We start from the raw sequence: 20,000 nt of genomic DNA on the forward strand, positions 1-20,000 counted from the left end.
GGAGACTAGTCAGGATCGAGGGAAAGATGAACGGAGCAAAGTACAGAGTGATCCTTGATGAAAACCTGCTCCACAGTGCTCAGAACCTCAGACTGGGGGAAGGTTCACCTTCCAACAGGACAACAACACCAATGCACACAGCCAAGACAACGCAGGAGTGGCTTCTAGACAAGTCTCTGAATGTTCTTGAGTGGCCCAGCCAGAGTCCGGACTTGAACCCGATTGAACATCTCTGGAGAGACCTGAAAATAGCTGTGCAGTGACACTCCCCATCCAACCTGACAGAGCTTGAGAGGATCTGCAGAGAAGAACGGGAGAAACTCCCCAAATACAGCTGTGCCAAGCTTGTAGCGTCATATCCAAGAAGACTCGAGGCTGTAATCACTGCCAAAGGTGCTTCAACAAAGTCCTGAGTAAAGGGTCTGAATACTTATGTAAATGTGTCATATTGTGTATTTTTTAAATACATTTACAAACATGTGTAACAAACAATTTTTTCTTTGTCATTATGGGGTATTGTGATGTCATTATGGGGTATTGTGATGTCATTATGGTGTATTGTGATGTCATTATGGGGTATTGTGATGTCATTATGGTGTATTGTGATGTCATTATGGGGTATTGTGATGTCATTATGGGGTATTGTGATGTCATTATGGGGTATTGTGTGGAGATTAAAAAAGGTAAACAAGTCATTTAATTATTTTTATAATAAGGCTGTGACGTAACAAAATGTGGAAAAAGCCAAGGGGTCTGAATACATTCTGAGTGCCCTGTTATAATCATATAAATACTGAGACAAACTCTTTTAGCTTTGATACTTTTCTGCAGCCTGCCCTACCCTGTAGGACACACAACACACACACCTTCCTAACCACTGAGTCACAGGAAGGTCTGCCACGTTACAATACAGCAGGTTCAGACAACTCTCTCTCCCCCCCTCCAACTCTCTGTCTCAGTTTAAAAGTACTAAACAAATTAGAGACCAATCCTGTGCTAAGTACTGCAGTTGTCACAGTAAACTTTGTGAAGTAACTTTGTGTCTAATACCTAACTCTTCTGGCTTCCAGAAAGTATTTCACTTTGCATTTTACAACGGTGAAAGGGGATTGAGTGTGAATGTGTGAGTGAGTGTTTGTGATGCAGTGTGGGTGCTACTGTGAGTCGAGGCGATTGCCTGGGGAAGTGTTTAGTTGTAGTTGTCATGGAAACCTACCAATTGGGTTGAACTTGGAGAGTTCTGTAGTCTATCAGATGTCCAGGTCTGCCTCCTGGGGATCTGAAAGGGGATTAAACCAACTTGTCTAAATTACTCTTGTGTTCGTTCCACTTAAGATGTTGGAGCCCATTTGTTCCCCTTCTAAAGTGCTAATCCCCCCCCACCAATGAGTCCTTGGCATATACAGTAACTACTGTTGGCAAAGTATTATTCATAATAGGCAAAGTGGGTGCTTGTGTCAACAAAGATGTGCAGCTCCTCCACCGGGTGCACCCTACCCCTCTCTACACCTTACCTCCACTCCCCCTTCAGCCTCCCATCCCACACTTTACCTGCCACCTTACCCTCCAATGTCCCTACACCACCCCTCTGTCCTCCTCTTTCCATCCCCCTCCACCACCCCTAACTCTCCCTCCCCTCTCTCCACCCCTAACTCTCTAACTCCTTCCCCTCTCTCCACCCCTAACTCTCTCTCTCCCTCCGCTCTCACCCCCTAACTCTCTCTCTCCCTCCCCTCTCACCCCCTAACTCTCTCTCTCTCCCTCCCCTCTCACCCCTAACTCTCTCTCTCTCCTCCCCTCTCACTCCCCTAACTCTCTCTCTCTCCTTCCTTCTCACCCCCATGACTCTCTCTCTCTCCCTCCCCTCACCCCCCCAACTCTCTCTCCATCCCCTCTCACCCCCCTAACTCTCTCTCTCCATCCCCTCTCACCCCCTAACTTTCTCTCTCTCCCCTCCCCTCTCACCTCCTAACTCTCTCTCTCCCTCTCCTCTCACCTCCCCTAACTCTCTCTATCCCTCCCCTCTCACCCCTAACTCTCTCTCTCCATCCCCTCTCACCCCCCATAACTCTCTCTCCCCCTCCCCCTCACCCCCTCAAACTCTCTCTATCACTCCCCTCTCACCCCCTAACTCTCTCTCTCTCTCTCCCTTTTCTCTCACCCCTTTCTCTCTCTCTCCCTCCCCTCTCACCCCCCTAACTCTCTCTCTCCCTCCCTCCCCTCTCACCCCCTAACTCTCTCTCCCTCCCCTCTCACCTCCTAACTCTCTCTGTCCCTCCCCTCCACCACCTCTAACTATCTCTATCCCTCCCCTCTCACCCCTAACTCTCTCTCTCCATCCCCTCTCACCCCCCATAACTCTCTCTCTCCCTCCCCTCTCACCCCCTCAAACTCTCTCTATCCCTCCCCTCTCACCCCCCTAACTCTCTCTCTCTCTCCCTTTTCTCTCACCCCTTTCTCTCTCTCTCCCTCCCCTCTCACCCCCTAACTCTCTCTATCCCTCCCCTGTCACCCCCTAACTCTCTCTCTCCATCCCCTCTCACCCCTCCCTGACTCTCTCTCTCCATCCCCTCTCACCCCCTAACTCTCTCTCTCCCTCCCTCTCACCCCCTATCTCTCTCTCTGTCCCTCCCCTCCACCACCTCTAACTATCTCTGTCCCTCCCCTCCACCACTTCTAACTCTCTCTCTCCATCCCCTCCACCACCTAACTCTCTCTCCCTCCCCTCCACCACCCCTAACTCTCTCTGTCCCTCCCCTCCACCACACATAACTCTCTCTCCCTCCCTCCACCACCCCTAACTCTCTCTGTCCCTCCCATCCACCACCCATAACTCTCTCTCCCTCCCCTCCACCACCCCTAACTCTCTCTGTCCCTCCCCTCCACCACCTAACTCTCTCTCCCTCTCCTGAACCACCCCTAACTCTCTCTGTCCCTCCCCTCCACCACCCATAACTCTCTCTGTCCCTCCCCTCCACCACCCATAACTCTCTCTGTCCCTCCCCTCCACCACCCATAACTCTCTCTCTCCCTCCCCTCCACAACCTCTAACTCTCTCTCTCCCTCCCCTCCACCACCCCTAAGTCTCTCTGTCCCTCCCCTCTCTCTAGGCCAAGGAGCCTAAAGCGGTGATCAAGGTGGACTCTATCAACGCAGCCTTCCAGCCAGAGAAGATAGGTAACCCCAACGGACTACAGATCACCTACCTGAAAGACTACAACACCAGAAACATCTTCCTCTACCACGACAACGGCAAGGTAGCTGTGTGTCTGTCACTGTATGTGGATGTGCATGGATCAATTCAGCAAGGTAGCTGTGTGGGGGTGTCTGTCACTGTATGTGGATGTGCATGGATCAATTCAGCATAGCTGTGTGTCTGTCAGCATGGATCAATTCAGCAAGGTAGCTGTGTGGGGGGATGTCTGTCACTGTATGTGGATGTGCATGGATCAATTCAGCAAGGTAGCTCACTCCTCCTCTCTCTCTCTCTTCTCCCCCCCCATCAGGATATAGTAGACTGGTTCAACTCTATAAGGGCCATCCAGCTCCACTATCTAAAGGTGGCCTTCCCAGGGGCTAATGATGCGGAGGTGAGTACACACACACACACGGACGCATACAAGTACACATACAATAGCACTCTGCATTTAATCATATTTTTCAGCTGATGCCCAAATTGACCCGCAACTTTCTGAAGGAGGGCTATATGGAGAAAACAGGACCCAGGGTAAGTTTAAACACCCATGTGCGCGAGAACACACACTCACACGTTTATTTTACTATCATTGTGGGGACCAAACAATTGATTCCCATTCAATATCCTATTTATCTAACCTCTCCTCTTTGGTATGTGGTATTATATGAAGATGCCCATTAGCTGTAGCAAAATCAGCAGCTCCTCTTCCTGGGGTCCAACACAGAACATGAAACATGACATAATACAGAACATTAATAGACCAGAACAGCTCAAGGACAGAACAACATGAATTTAAAAAGGCAAAACGTATCCTTCATATCAATACACACAAACTATCTAGGTCAAATAGGGGAGAGGTGATGTGAGGTGTTGCTTTATCTGTTTTTTGAAGGTTTGCTGTTGATTGAGCAATATGAGATGGAACGGAGTTACATGCAATAATGTCTCTATATAATACCGTACGTTCTTGAATTTGTTCTGGATTTGGGGACTGTGAAAAGACCCCTGGTGGCATGTCTGGTGGGGTAAGTGTGTGTGTTAAAGCTGTGTGTAAGTATTATTTATTGTATTTCTTTTTTATTTCACCTTTATTTAACCAAGTAGGCTGGTTGAGAACAAGTTCTCATTTACAACTGCCACCTGAACAAGATAAAGCATAGCAGTGTGAACAGACAACACAGAGTTACACATGGAGTAAACAATTAACAAGTCAATAACACAGTAGAAAAAAGAGAGTCTATATACATTGTGTGCAAAAGGCATGAGGAGGTAGGCGAATAATTACAATTTTGCAGATTAACACTGGAGTGATAAATGATCAGATGGTCATGTACAGGTAGAGATACGGGTGTGCAAAAGAGCAGAAAAGTAAATAAATATAAACAGTATGGGGATGAGGTAGGTAAATTGGGTGGGCTATTTACCGATAGACTATGTACAGCTGCAGGGATCGTTTAGCTGCTCAGATAGCAGATGTTTGAAGTTGGTGAGGGAGATAAAAGTCTCCAACTTCAATGATTTTTGCAATTCGCTCCAATCACAGGCAGCAGAGAACTGGAACGAAAGGCGGCCAAATGAGGAGTTGGCTTTAGGGATGATCAGTGAGATACACCTGCTGGAGCGCGTGCTACGGGTGGGTGTTGCCATCGTGACCAGTGAACTGAGATAAGGCGGAGCTTTACCTAGCATGGACTTGTAGATGATCTGGAGCCAGTGGGTCTGGCGACGAATATGTAGCAAGGGCCAGCCGACTAGAGCATACAGGTCGCAGTGGTGGGTGGTAGAAGGTGCTTTAGTAACAAAACGGATGGCACTGTGATAAACTGCATCCAGTTTTCTTAGTAGAGTATTGGAAGCTATTTTGTAGATGACATCGCCGAAGTCGAGGATCGGTAGGATAGTCAGTTTTACTAGGGTAAGTTTGGCGGCGTGAGTGAAGGAGGCTTTGTTGCGGAATAGAAAGCCCACACTAGATTTGATTTTAGATTGGAGATGTTTGATATGAGTCTGGAAGGAGAGTTTACAGTCTAGCCAGACACCTAGGTACTTATAGATGTCCACATATTCTGCGTCAGAATCATCCAGGGTGGTGATGCTAGTCGGGCGTGTGGGTGCAGAGAGCGAACGGTTGAAAAGCATGCATTTGGTTTTGCTAGCGTTTAAGAGCAGTTGGAGGCCACGGAAGGAGTGTTGTATGGCGTTGAAGCTTGTTTGGAGGTTAGATAGCACAGTGTCCAAGGAAGGGCCGGAAGTATACAGAATGGTATCGTTGGGGTAGAGGTGGATCAGGGAATCGCCCGCAGCAAGAGCAACATCATTGATATATACAGAGAAAAGAGTCGCCCGAGAATTGAACCCTGTGGCACCCTCATAGAGACTGCCAGAGGACCGGACAACATGCCCTCCGATTTGACACACTGAACTCTGTCTGCAAAGTAGTTGGTGAACCAGGCATGGCAGTCATTAGAAAAACCGAGGCTACTGAGTCTGCCAATAAGAATATGGTGATTGACAGAGTCGATAGCCTTGGCCAGGTCGATGAAGACGGATGCACAGTACTGTCTTTTATCGATGGCGGTTATGATATTGTTTAGTACCTTGAGCGTGGCTGAGGTGCACCCGTGACCGGCTCGGAAACCAGATTGCACAGCGGAGAAGGTACGGTGGGATTCGAGATGGTCAGTGACCTGTTTCTTGACTTGGCTTTCGAAGACCTAAGATAGGCAGGGCAGGATGGCTATAGGTCTGTAACAGTTTGGGTCTAGGGTGTCTCCCCCTTTGAAGAGGGGGATGACTGCGGTAGCTTTCCAATCCTTGGGGATCTCAGACGATATGAAAGAGAGGTTGAACAGGCTGGTAATAGGGGTTGCGACAATGGCGGCGGATAGTTTCAGAAATAGAGGGTCCAGATTGTCAAGCCCAGCTGATTTGTACGGGTCCAGGTTTTGCAGCTCTTTCAGAACATCTGCTATCTGGATTTGGGTAAAGGAGAACCTGGAGAGGCTTGGGCGAGTAGCTGCGGGGGGGAGTTGTTGGCGAAGTTGGAGTAGCCAGGAGGAAGGCATGGCCAGCCGTTGAGAAATGCTTGTTGAAGTTTTCGATAATCATAGATTTATTGGTGGTGACCGTGTTACCTAGCCTCAGTGCAGTGGGCAGCTGGGAGGAAGTGCTCTTGTTCTCCATGGACTTCACAGTGTCCCAGAACTTTTTGGAGTTAGAGCTACAGGATGCAAATTTCTGCCTGAAGAAGTTGGTCTTGACTTTCCTGACTGACTGCGTGTATTGGTTCCTGACTTCCCTGAACAGTTGCATATCGCGGGGACTATTCGATGCTAATGCAGTCCGCCACAGGATGTGTTTGTGCTGGTCGAGGGCAGTCAGGTCTGGAGTGAACCAAGGGCTATATCTGTTCTTAGTTCTGCATTTTTTGAATGGAGCATGCTTATCTAAAATGGTGAGGAAGTTACTTTTAAATAATTACCAGGCATCCTCAACTGACGGGATGGGGTCAATATCCTGGGGTGTTAAGCATATCCCAGTTTAGGTCACCTAACAGAACAAACTCTGAAGCTAGATGGGGGGCGATCAATTCACAAATGGTGTCCAGGGCACAGCTGGAAGCTGAGGGGGGTCGGTAGCAGGCGGCAAACAATTTGGGATTTTCAACACATTAATGATTCTTACAAAAATAAGAAGTGATGCAGTCAGTCTCTCCTCAACTCTTAGCCAAGAGAGACTGGTCTGCATAGTATTTATATCAGCCCTCTGATTATAATGAAGAGCAAGACTTGCCGCTCTGTTCTAGGTCAGCTGCAGCTTAACTAGGTCTTTCCTTGCAGAACTCGACCACAAGACTGGACAATAATCAAGATAAGACAAAACTATAGCCTGCAGGACTTGCTTTTTGGAATGTGGTGTCAAAAAGCAGAGCATCTCTTTATTAAGGACAGACCTCTCCCCATCTTAACAACTATTAAATCTATAAGTTTTGACCATGACCAACATCCACACAATTTAGTCTCCTCAACTTGTTCAACATCCACACCCTTCATTACCAGATTCATCTGAGGTCTAGAACTTAGGGAAGGATTTGTACCAAATAGAACACTATTAATTTTAGAGATGTTCAGGACCAATTTATTACTGACCACCCATTCCAAAACAGACTGCAACTCTTTGTTAAGGGATTCAGTGACTTAATTAGCTGTGGTTGCTGATGTGTATATGGTTGAATTATCAGAATACATGGACACACATGCTTGTTTTAATGCCAGTGGCAGGTCATAGCTAAAAATAGAAAAGAGTAGAAGGCCTAGAGAGCTGCCCTGCGGTACACCACACTTTACATGTTTGACATTAGAGAAGCTTCCATTAAAGAAAAACCCTTTGAGTTCTATTAGATAGATAGCTCTGAATCCACAATAAGGCAGAGGTTGTAAAGCCATAACATATACGTTTTCTCAACAACAGGTTATGGTCAATAATATCAAAGGCTGCACTGAAATCTAACAGTACATCTCCCATAATCACTTTATTATCAATTTATTTCAACCAATCATCAGTCATTTGTGTCAGTGCAGTACATGTTGAGTGCCCTTCTCTATAAGCATGCTGAAAGTCTGTTGTTCATTTGTTTACAGAGAAATAGCATTGTATTTGGTCAAACACAATTTTTTCCAACAGTTTGCTGAGAGCTGGCAGCAAGCCGATAGGTCTGCTGTTAGAACCAGTAAAGGCCGCTTTACCACTCTTGGGTAGCGGAATTACTTTTGCTTCCCTCCAGGCCTGAGGACAAAGACTTTCCTCTAGGCTCAGATTAAAGATATGACAGATAGGAGTGGCTATAGAGTCAGCTACCATCCACAGTAGCTTTCCATCTAAGTTGTCAATGCCAGGTTTGTCATTTTTTATCATGAGCAATACTTTTTCCACCTCTCCCACTCTAACTTTACAACATTCAAACTTGCAATGCTTTTCTTTCATTATTTGTTGTTTTTATGCATGAATACGATGTCTCTCCGTTCGTTGTTGGAATTTCCTGCCTAAGTTTGCCCACTTTGCCAATAATCATTAAAATAATTGCCAACATCAAATGGTTTTGTGATGAATAAGCCATCTGATTCAATAAAAGGTGGAGTGGAATTTGTCTTTCTGCCCATAATTTCATTTAAGTTGTTTTCCTTCATTCTTTATATGATTGATCTTGGCTTCATAATACAGTTTCTTATTTTTTTGTTGTTGAGTTTAGTCACATCATTTCTTAATTTGCAGTAAGTCAGCCAGTCAGATGTGCAGCCAGATTTATTAGCCACTCCTTTTCCCATCTCTTTCAACCAGACAGTTTTTCATTTCCTCATCAATCCATGGAGCCTGAACAGTTACAACAGTCAGTTTCTTAAACAGGTGCATGTTTATCAAAACATTGGAGGAATCAATGTCATATATTCATCAAGTGCAAAAGATCAAACAAATGAATCAATCATTAATCAATTTTTAACATCATCCACATGAGAGTCACAGAAAATATTTTGTATGATCTCTTATCCAATTTTCCAGTGTTTGGGAACACCCTGGAGGGTGATTGATTACCTAAACCAGAACAGGCACTGGTTATCAAACCAAATGGTCCCCAAGAAAGTCAATCATACACTATCAAGCATTTCACACACATTATTTAGATACTGACTGTTAGCACTTGGTGGCCTATAAAAACAGCCCAAAATAATAGGCTTTACATGAGGCAGATAATGACCTGCAACCACAACACTTCAATAACACTTGATAGGATCTTCTAAGCATTACAGGGATGTGGCTCTGAATATATCAACAATGAGCATCCCTGTCTCTTCTATAGATGCTAGGGCTACTGGATATCAAATGAGCTGTCAGTCTCGGAGGGTGGATAATGAGCCTGTCATAGGGAGTTATTGGTGGATAATGAGCCTGTCATAGGGATTTTCAGGGTGGATAATGAGCCTGTCAATAGGGTGTGTGTGACTGCGGGAGTTGAGGCTACGAACCCATAGGCTTGGTTCTCTCATCCCTTCCAGGCTTCTGGGAGGGAGGGTGGATAATGAGCCTGTCATAGGGAGGGTGGATAATGAGCCTGTCATAGGGAGGGTGGATAATGAGCCTGTCATAGGGAGGGTGGATAATGAGCCTGTCATAGGGAGGGTGGATAATGAGCCTGTCATAGGGAGGGTGGATAATGAGCCTGTCATAGGGAGGGTGGATAATGAGCCTGTCATAGGGAGAGTGGATAATGAGCCTGTCATAGGGAGGGTGGATAATGAGCCTGTCATAGGGAGGGTGGATAATGAGCCTGTCATAGGGAGGGTGGATAATGAGCCTGTCAAAGGGAGGGTAGATAGTGAGCCTGTCATAGGGAGAGTGGATAATGAGCCTGTCATAGGGAGGGTGGATAATGAGCCTGTCATAGGGATGGTGGATAATGAGCCTGTCATAGGGAGAGTGGATAATGAGCCTGTCATAGGGAGGGTGGATAATGAGCCTGTCATAGGGAGAGTGGATAATGAGCCTGTCATAGGGAGGGTGGATAATGAGCCTGTCATAGGGAGGGTGGATAATGAGCCTGTCATAGGGAGGGTGGATAATGAGCCTGTCATAGGGAGGGTGGATAGTGAGCCTGTCATAGGGAGGGTGGATAGTGAGCCTGTCATAGGGAGGGTGGATAATGAGCCTGTCATAGGGAGAGTAGATAGTGAGCCTGTCATAGGGAGGGTGGATAATGACCGTGTCATAGGGAGGGTGGATAATGAGCCTGTCATAGGGAGGGTGGATAATGAGCCTGTCATAGGGAGGGCGGATAATGAGCCTGTCATAAGGAGGGTGGATAATGAGCATGTCATAGGGATGGTGGATAATGAGCCTGTCATAGGGAGGGTGGATAATGAGCCTGTCATAGGGAGGGTGGATAATGAGCCTGTCATAAGGAGGGTGGATAATGAGCCTGTCATAGGGAGGGTGGATAATGAGCCTGTCATAGGGAGGGTGGATAATGAGCCTGTCATAGGGAGAGTGGATAATGAGCCTGTCATAGGGATGGTGGATAATGAGCCTGTCATAGGGAGGGTGGATAATGAGCCTGTCATGGGGAGAGTGGATAATGAGCCTGTCATAAGGAGGGTGGATAATGAGCCTGTCATAGGGAGGGTGGATAATGAGCCTGTCATAGGGAGGGTGGATAATGAGCCTGTCATAAGGAGGGTGGATAATGAGCCTGTCATAGGGAGGGTGGATAATTAGCCTGTCATAAGGAGGGTGGATAATGAGCCTGTCATAAGGAGGGTGGATAATGACCCTGTCATAGGGAGGGTGGATAATGAGCCTGTCATAGGGAGGGTGGATAATGAGCCTGTCATAGGGAGGATGAATAATGAGCCTGTCATAGGGAGGGTGGATAATGAGCCTGTCATAGGGAGGGTGGATAATGAGCCTGTCATAAGGAGGGTGGATAATGAGCCTGTCATAGGGAGAGTGGATAATGAGCCTGTCATAAGGAGGGTGGATAATGAGCCTGTCATAGGGAGGGTGGATAATGAGCCTGTCATAGGGAGGGTAGATAGTGAGCCTGTCATAGGGAGAGTGGATAATGAGCCTGTCATTGGGATGGTGGATAATAAACCTGTCATAGGGAGGGTGGATAGTGAGCCTGTCATAGGGAGGGTGGATAGTGAGCCTGTCATAGGGAGGGTGGATAATGAGCCTGTCATAGGGAGGGTGGATAATGAGCCTGTCATAGGGAGGGTGGATAGTGAGCCTGTCATAGGGAGGGTGGATAGTGAGCCTGTCATAGGGAGGGTGGATAATGAGCCTGTCATAGGGAGGGTGGATAATGAGCCTGTCGTAGGGAGGGTGGATAGTGAGCCTGTCATAGGGAGGGTGGATAGTGAGCCTGTCATAGGGAGGGTGGATAATGAGCCTGTCATAGGGAGGGTGGATAATAAGCCTGTCATAGGGAGGGTGGATAATGAGCCTGTCATAGGGAGGGTGGATAGTGAGCCTGTCATAGGGAGGGTGGATAGTGAGCCTGTCATAGGAAGAGTGGATAGTGAGCCTGTCATAGGAAGGGTGGATAGGGAGCCTGTCATAGGGAGGGTGGATAGTGAGCCTGTCATAGAGAGGGTGGATAGTGAGCCTGTCATAGGGAGGGTGGATAGTGAGTCTGTCATAGAGAGGGTGGATAATGAGCTTGTCATAGCGGATATAAGACATGTCTCTACGCGCTCTGGCAGCTTTCATGGCTGGGATCAGTTCTTTCCTCTTCTGACGCACAGCTTCAGGATGGTCCTCGTTGAGGAAAATACACGTTCCTCTCTAGTTCTTGGCTCTTTCCAGGACAGCCACCTTGTCCTTGAACCTCAGGAACCTGACCACTATCGGTCTGGGCCTGTCACCTGGGCCGGTGGTGGATTTTCCAGTCCTGTGGGAGCGCTCCACCTCCATCTCCCTGTGGTCCATCTTCAAGTTCATTCATTTTCCTCACGTTGTCCTCAGACACCGTCCAGGTGTCATGTGGATATTCTGCAATTCTGTCCACAACCATGTTGTTCTGCCTTGATTTTCCCTTGAGGTAGTCTGATTTATTTGTCATTGTTATCATGGATTCACACACAGAACTGATGTCCTCTCTCAGTGACTTACAGATTGCTGTCATCTGCCATTTTCCTGTTTAAACTCATCGAGCTGAGACCCTGGGAGAACTACAAACTGTTTTCAGGTCCTGGACCTCTCTGGTCAGGTCGTCCATTATTTTATTCATTGAATTTGGACAAAACACTTGAAGCTATTTTCTTGTTGTTTGTAACAACTGCTTGTAGAAGCATTTTTCTTTGTTTAACGGTCCTCCAGCCGGCGTTGGTCTTTGTCATGGCAACATATGTTAGGCTGTTACTCCTCACAGTTCCAGACAGAACAGGTCATAGGGAAGATTGAACACAACAAACAGCTTTTCCAGTCCCACAGGACTGGACAATCTGTTGTTGGAAAACAGGAAAACAGCTCCCACAGGACTGGAAAAGGGCTCTCGACAGCCACAAACCTGGGACAGTCCTCAGTCCCAACCACAATGGCTAACCGCATAGCGGGCTGCTTACAAGCCCTCAAGAATTCCCGCTAGCTTGATAGGCAGCTAGCTAGCAGCTAGGTTAGCTGCTATGCCAAATAGCTCCTCAAACCCGGCCCTGGTATGCAGGATCACTGGACAGAGAGTAGCAGTCCCAGCAACTGATGCCAAGGATCCGTACTAAATAGTTAGCTAGCAACTAAGAAACTTTCAAATACACTTTCAAAACAACAATCTTTTCAAAACAACAAACCGAGCTCTCCCTCGTTCCTGCGTCAACAGGAAATGTTCAACAGGAAGTGACGACCCCTTAACCTAACCTTAACACCTAAATCCTAAACCTAACCCCTAATTCTGACCCTAACCCTAATTGTAACCCTAAATCTAACCCCTCAGCCTAAAACAGGCTTTTTCCTTGTGGGGACTGGTGAAATTTCCCCACTGGTCCAGGTTTTCCTTGTGGGGACTGGTGAAATGTCCCCACTGGTCAAGGATAGTAAAACCAAACACACACTTTCCTGTAAATGAGTAGATCAAGGACTTCAGGTCCCCACAAGGATAGTAAAACCAAACACACACTGTCCTGTAAATGAGTAGATCACAAGGATAGTAAAACCAAACACACACTGTCCTGTAAATGAGTAGATCACAAGATAGTAAAACCAAAACACACACTGTCCTGTAAATGAGTAGATCAAGGACTTCAGGTCCCCACAAGGATAGTAAAACCAAACACACACTGTCCTGTAAATGAGTAGATCACAAGGATAGTAAAACCAAACACACACTGTCCTGTAAATGAGTAGATCACAAGGATAGTAAAACCAAACACACACACACTGTCCTGTAAATGAGTAGATCAAGGACTTCAGGTCCCCACAAGGATAGTAAAACCAAACACACACTGTCCTGTAAATGAGTAGATCACAAGGATAGTAAAACCAAAAACACACACTGTCCTGTAAATGAGTAGATCAAGGACTTCAGGTCCCCACAAGGATAGTAAAACCAAACACACACTGTCCTGTAAATGAGTAGATCACAAGGATAGTAAAACCAAAAACACACTGTCCTGTAAATGAGTAGATCAAGGACTTCAAGGATAGTCCCACTGTCCTGTAAGGATAGATCAAAACCAAAACCAAACACACTGTCCTGTAAATGAGTAGATCACAAGGATAGTAAAACCAAAAACACACACTGTCCTGTAAATGAGTAGATCAAGGACTTCAGGTCCCCACAAGGATAGTAAAACCAAACACACACTGTCCTGTAAATGAGTAGATCACAAGGATAGTAAAACCAAAAACACACTGTCCTGTAAATGAGTAGATCAAGGACTTCAGGTCCCCACAAGGATAGTAAAACCAAACACACACTGTCCTGTAAATGAGTAGATCACAAGGATAGTAAAACCAAACACACACTGTCCTGTAAATGAGTAGATCACAAGGATAGTAAAACCAAACACACACACTGTCCTGTAAATGAGTAGATCAAGGACTTCAGGTCCCCACAAGGATAGTAAAACCAAAAACACACTGTCCTGTAAATGAGTAGATCAAGGACTTCAGGTCCCCACAAGGATAGTAAAACCAAAAACTCACACTGTCCTGTAAATGAGTAGATCACAAGGATAGTAAAACCAAAAACACACACTGTCCTGTAAATGAGTAGATCAAGGACTTCAGGTCCCCACAAGGATAGTAAAACCAAACACACACTGTCCTGTAAATGAGTAGATCACAAGGATAGTAAAACCAAAAACACACACTGTCCTGTAAATGAGTAGATCAAAGGACCAAACACACACTGTCCTGTAAATGGTCCCCACAAGGATAGTAAAACCAAAAACACACACTGTCCTGTAAATGAGTAGATCACAAGGATAGTAAAACCAAAAACACACACTGTCCTGTAAATGAGTAGATCAAGGACTTCAGGTCCCCACAAGGATAGTAAACCAAACACACACTGTCCTGTAAATGAGTAGATCACAAGGATAGTAAACCCAAAAACACACACTGTCCTGTAAATGAGTAGATCACAAGGATAGTAAAACCAAAAACACACTGTCCTGTAAATGAGTAGATCACAAGGATAGTAAAACCAAAAACACACACTGTCCTGTAAATGAGTAGATCAAGGACTTCAGGTCCCCACAAGGATAGTAAAACCAAACACACACTGTCCTGTAAATGAGTAGATCACAAGGATAGTAAACCAAACACCAAGGATAGTAAAACCAAACACACACTGTCCTGTAAATGAGTAGATCACAACACACTGGATAGTAAAACCAAACACACACTGTCCTGTAAATGAGTAGATCAAGGACTTCAGGTCCCCACAAGGATAGTAAAACCAAAAACACACTGTCCTGTAAATGAGTAGATCACAAGGACAGTAAAACCAAAAACACACACTGTCCTGTAAATGAGGACTAGATCCCCACAAGGATAGTAAAACCAAACACACACTGTCCTGTAAATGAGTAGATCAAGGACTTCAGGTCCCCACAAGGATAGTAAAACCAAACACACACTATCCTGTAAATGAGTAGATCACAAGGATAGTAAAACCAAAAACACACACTGTCCTGTAAATGAGTAGATCAAGGACTTCAGGTCCCCACAAGGATAGTAAAACCAAACACACACTGTCCTGTAAATGAGTAGATCACAAGGATAGTAAAACCAAAAAACACACACTGTCCTGTAAATGAGATCAAGGACTCACAAGGATAGTAAAACCAAACACACACTGTCCTGTAAATGAGTAGATCACAAGGATAGTAAACCCAAAAACTCACTGTCCTGTAAATGAGTAGATCACAAGGATAGTAAAACCAAAAACACACACTGTCCTGTAAATGAGTAGATCAAGGACTTCAGGTCCCCACAAGGATAGTAAAACCAAACACACACTGTCCTGTAAATGAGTAGATCACAAGGATAGTAAACCCAAAAACACACACTGTCCTGTAAATGAGTAGATCACAAGGATAGTAAAACCAAACACACACTGTCCTGTAAATGAGTAGATCACAAGGATAGTAAAACCAAAAACACACACTGTCCTGTAAATGAGTAGATCACAAGGATAGTAAAACCAAAAACACACTGTCCTGTAAATGAGTAGATCAAGGACTTCAGGTCCCCACAAGGATAGTAAAACCAAACACACTGTCCTGTAAATGAGTAGATCACAAGGATAGTAAAACCAAAAACACACACTGTCCTGTAAATGAGTAGATCACAAGGATAGTAAAACCAAACACACACTGTCCTGTAAATGAGTAGATCACAAGGATAGTAAAACCAAACACACAAATGTCCTGTAAATGAGTAGATCAAGGACTTCAGGTCCCCACAAGGATAGTAAAACCAAACACACACTGTCCTGTAAATGAGTAGATCACAAGGATAGTAAAACCAAACACACACTGTCCTGTAAATGAGTAGATCACAAGGATAGTAAAACCAAACACACACTGTCCTGTAAATGAGTAGATCACAAGGATAGTAAAACCAAACACACACTGTCCTGTAAATGAGTAGATCAAGGACTTCAGGTCCCCACAAGGATAGTAAAACCAAACACACACTGTCCTGTAAATGAGTAGATCACAAGGACAGTAAATCCAAAAACACACACTGTCCTGTAAATGAGTAGATCACAAGGTTAGTAAAACCAAACCCACACTGTCCTGTAAATGAGTAGATCAAGGACTTCAGGTCCCCACAAGGATAGTAAAACCAAACACACACTGTCCTGTAAATGAGTAGATCACAAGGATAGTAAAACCAAAAACACACACTGTCCTGTAAATGAGTAGATCAAGGACTTCAGGTCCCCACAAGGATAGTAAAACCAAACACACACTGTCCTGTAAATGAGTAGATCACAAGGATAGTAAAACCAAAAACACACACTGTCCTGTAAATGAGTAGATCAAGGACTTCAGGTCCCCACAAGGATAGTAAAACCAAAAACACACTGTCCTGTAAATGAGTAGATCACACGGACAGTAAAACCAAAAACACACACTGTCCTGTAAATGAGTAGATCAAGGACTTCAGGTCCCCACAAGGATAGTAAAACCAAACACACACTGTCCTGTAAATGAGTAGATCACAAGGATAGTAAAACCAAAAACACACACTGTCCTGTAAATGAGTAGATCAAGGACTTCAGGTCCCCACAAGGATAGTAAAACCAAACACACACTGTCCTGTAAATGAGTAGATCAAGGACTTCAGGTCCCCACAAGGATAGTAAAACCAAAAACTCACTGTCCTGTAAATGAGTAGATCACAAGGATAGTAAAACCAAAAACACACACTGTCCTGTAAATTAGTAGATCAAGGACTTTGGAGACAGGATGGTAGTTATTAGCCTCTGAGGGATCTCCACCCTTTAGCAGTGGGAGGACATAAGCTGATTCCCAAATGCTGGGTAGGTATTGGTCAAGAATTGGTCAAGAGATAATACTCAAAAATGGGCCTTGAACACTGATCTGAGCCACAAGTTCAGTGACTGCATTTAAATAGTCATCTGATTAGCTGAACTATCTTTAAAATGATTAGCTTCCAGAACTTGGTATTGTTTAGGTTCTCAGTGACTGCATTTAAATAGTCATCTGATTATCAGAACTTGGTACTCAGTGACTGCATTTAAATAGTCATCTGATTAGCTTCCAGAACTTGGTAGGGTTGTTTAGGTTCTCAGTGACTGCATTTAAATAGTCATCTGATTAGCTTCCAGAACTTGGTAGGGTTGTTTAGGTTCTCAGTGACTGCATTTAAATAGTCATCTGATTTGGACTTCCTGGTCAATCCTGTGCATTTGTTTCTTAGCTCTCTGAATGAGGCCCAGTCAGTATTTGTATATCTAGCTTGAGCCCAATAGATATTTATTTTTCTAATTCATTCTGCCAAGTTATCTGAAAACCAGGGATTGTCCCTTCCACTGATTCTAATTGTTTCCACAGGGGCTTATCACACATTTCATACAAAAATAGTCCCGGTCAGTGTCAACATGGGGAATCAGACTTACCCTGTCAATATTATGGTACAGATCATGTAAGAAAAATAGTCCCGGGCAATGTCAACATGGGGAATCAGACTCTGTCAATATTATGGTACAGATCATGTAAGAAAAATAGTCCCGGTCAGTGTCAACATGGGGAATCAGACTCTGTCAATATTATGGTACAGATCATGTAAGAAAAATAGTCCCGGGCAGTGTCAACATGGGGAATCAGACTTACCCTGTCAATATTATGGTACAGATCATGTAAGAAAAATAGTCCCGGGCAGTGTCAACATGGGGAATCAGACTCTGTCAATATTATGGTACAGATCATGTAAGAACACTTGCTCATCAAACTGTTTAAAATTGTTTTTAATTTTTTTTTTTTTTAGTCTAACAGGGTTTGGCTTTGGTCATGTTTGTATTTCTAACACAAGTAATTGCACAGTGATCACTGACATCATTACAGAATATCCCAGTCGATGTGTATTTGAGGGGTATTCATTAGAATCATGTCCAATAGCATTGATTTGTTAGGTGCTCTGGGATTCGGTCTTGTAGGCACATTAATTAATTGAGCGAGATTCAGAGAGTCACACAGTTCTTTAAAAGGGTCCTGATACAGATGTTAGTATGTACCAGTTCAACTTTCGACACAGAAAAAAGTCATTCAGTAGTTTGAGATGTTGGAAGTATGTCATCCAGTGTAGAGACCACGTTCCTGGAGACCACGTTGGAGCCTGGAGCCCACGTTCCTGGAGCCCACGTTCCTGGAGACCACGTTCCTGGAGCCCACGTTCCTGGAGACCACGTTCCTGGAGACCACGTTCCTGGAGACCACGTTCCTGGAGACCACGTTCCTGGAGCCCACGTTCCTGGAGACCACGTTCCTGGAGCCCACGTTCCTGGAGACCACGTTCCTGGAGACCACGTTCCTGGAGCTCACGTTCCTGGAGCTCACGTTCTTGGAGACCACGTTCCTGGAGACCACGTTCCTGGAGACCACGTTCCTGGAGACCACGTTCCTGGTGGTATTTTCCAAGTTAAACTAAGACTAAGTAACATGGAGATATTCAGAGTCAAACTAAGACTAAATAACATGGAGATATTCAGAGTTAAACTAAGACTAAATAACATGGAGATATTCAGAGTTAAACTAAGACTAAATAACATGGAGATATTCAGAGTTAAACTAAGACTAAATAACATGGAGATATTCAGAGTTAAACTAAGACTAAATAACATAGAGATATTCAGAGTCAAACTAACCTGTCGGTTGCTCTATTTCTCCATTTCAAAATGTCTCCATCGACTCTGTTTGATAGACAGCTGAATCACTGTGTGGCGAGGCCTGCCAGGGAGCAGAACAGGAACACACACACACAGACACACACACACACACACACACACACACACACACACACACACACACACACACACACACACACACACACACACACACACACACACACACACACACACACACACACACACACACACACACACACACACTGTGTTTAATCACTGTGTGCAGAGGCCTCTCAGGGACTAGAGGGAATAAAGGGTTGGTACACTGATAACCTTAATCACTTAGGGAGAGAGACACACACACACGCACACGCACACACATGCATACACACACACACACACACACACACACACACACACACACACACACACACACACACACACACACACACACACACACACACACACACACACACACACACACACACACACACACACACACACACAGACACACAGACACACAGACACACAGGCACAAACACACACACTGTGTTTAATCTGTCACTGTCAGGTTACCACATGAAAGAGTTTTCTAACCTGCTGCGTTTGACTCATTCTACAATAGAACCCATTTCCCAACATATTTGTAAAGAGAAAGAGACACTCCCTAAATGAATCAGGAACACTTTTACACACTCTTGACATAAGGATATGACAACATTTAAAGAGGACAATTTGTCAGTCAGTGGGGACTGACATGCCATCATTATTTGAAGCATGACTGGCTCAAAGGAGATGAAAGTGGCTGCTCTGTGATGTGTCTTGTCCCTAGGACCAGAAGAAAACTCCTGGGTCGTTATTCAGTAGGTGGAAAAGTATCAGAAAAGACCACCTGAACCAATAAGAACGCAGATTATGTTATCTGTTGCAAAGAAAATTGCTACCGTGTGCCTTTCTCAACAGGGCCCTTTGTCCTAGTTTTCTATCTGCTGTGCGAGTTGATAATTGTGACTGATCTGGGGCCTGTGTCCATAAAGTGTCTCAGATTAGGAGTGTCCACAAAGCGTCTCAGAGTAGAAGTGTCCACAAAGTGTCTCAGAGTAGAAGTGTCCACAAAGTGTCTCAGAGTAGAAGTGTCCACAAAGTGTCTCAGAGTAGAAGTGTCCACAAAGTGTCTCAGAGTAGAAGTGTCCACAAAGTGTCTCAGAGTAGAAGTGCTGTTCTAAGACCAGTTGTGCCTTGAATAACAGGGAGGGCTGATCGTAGATCAGCATACCTACTCTGAGATGCTTTGTGGATATGGGCCTTGGTCCCTCTGTTGTTGCTATATGAGGTCCTGGTGCAGCAGATAGCCTAGCGTTTAGAGCGTTGGGCTAGTAATCAAAATGTTGTTGGTTCAAATCCCCAGGCCGACTAGCTGAAAAATCGACTGATGTG

General features: G+C 44.9%; 1 protein-coding gene across 1 annotated transcript in view; it reads left to right on the forward strand.

Moving 5' to 3' along the window:
- Nucleotides 1-20,000, forward strand: part of LOC124022306 (arf-GAP with dual PH domain-containing protein 1-like) — a 53,718-nt gene that overhangs the window by 29,623 nt on the left and 4,095 nt on the right. Inside the window, exons 6-8 of the mRNA XM_046337229.1 lie at nt 3,111-3,257; nt 3,507-3,590; nt 3,665-3,727. Of these exons, the coding sequence (XP_046193185.1) occupies nt 3,111-3,257; nt 3,507-3,590; nt 3,665-3,727 (294 nt within the window). The remainder of the gene's footprint in view (nt 1-3,110; nt 3,258-3,506; nt 3,591-3,664; nt 3,728-20,000) is intronic.

The sequence above is a fragment of the Oncorhynchus gorbuscha genome, unplaced genomic scaffold (assembly GCF_021184085.1).
Source record: "Oncorhynchus gorbuscha isolate QuinsamMale2020 ecotype Even-year unplaced genomic scaffold, OgorEven_v1.0 Un_scaffold_1331, whole genome shotgun sequence".
In the NCBI taxonomy this organism is placed as follows: domain Eukaryota; kingdom Metazoa; phylum Chordata; class Actinopteri; order Salmoniformes; family Salmonidae; genus Oncorhynchus; species Oncorhynchus gorbuscha.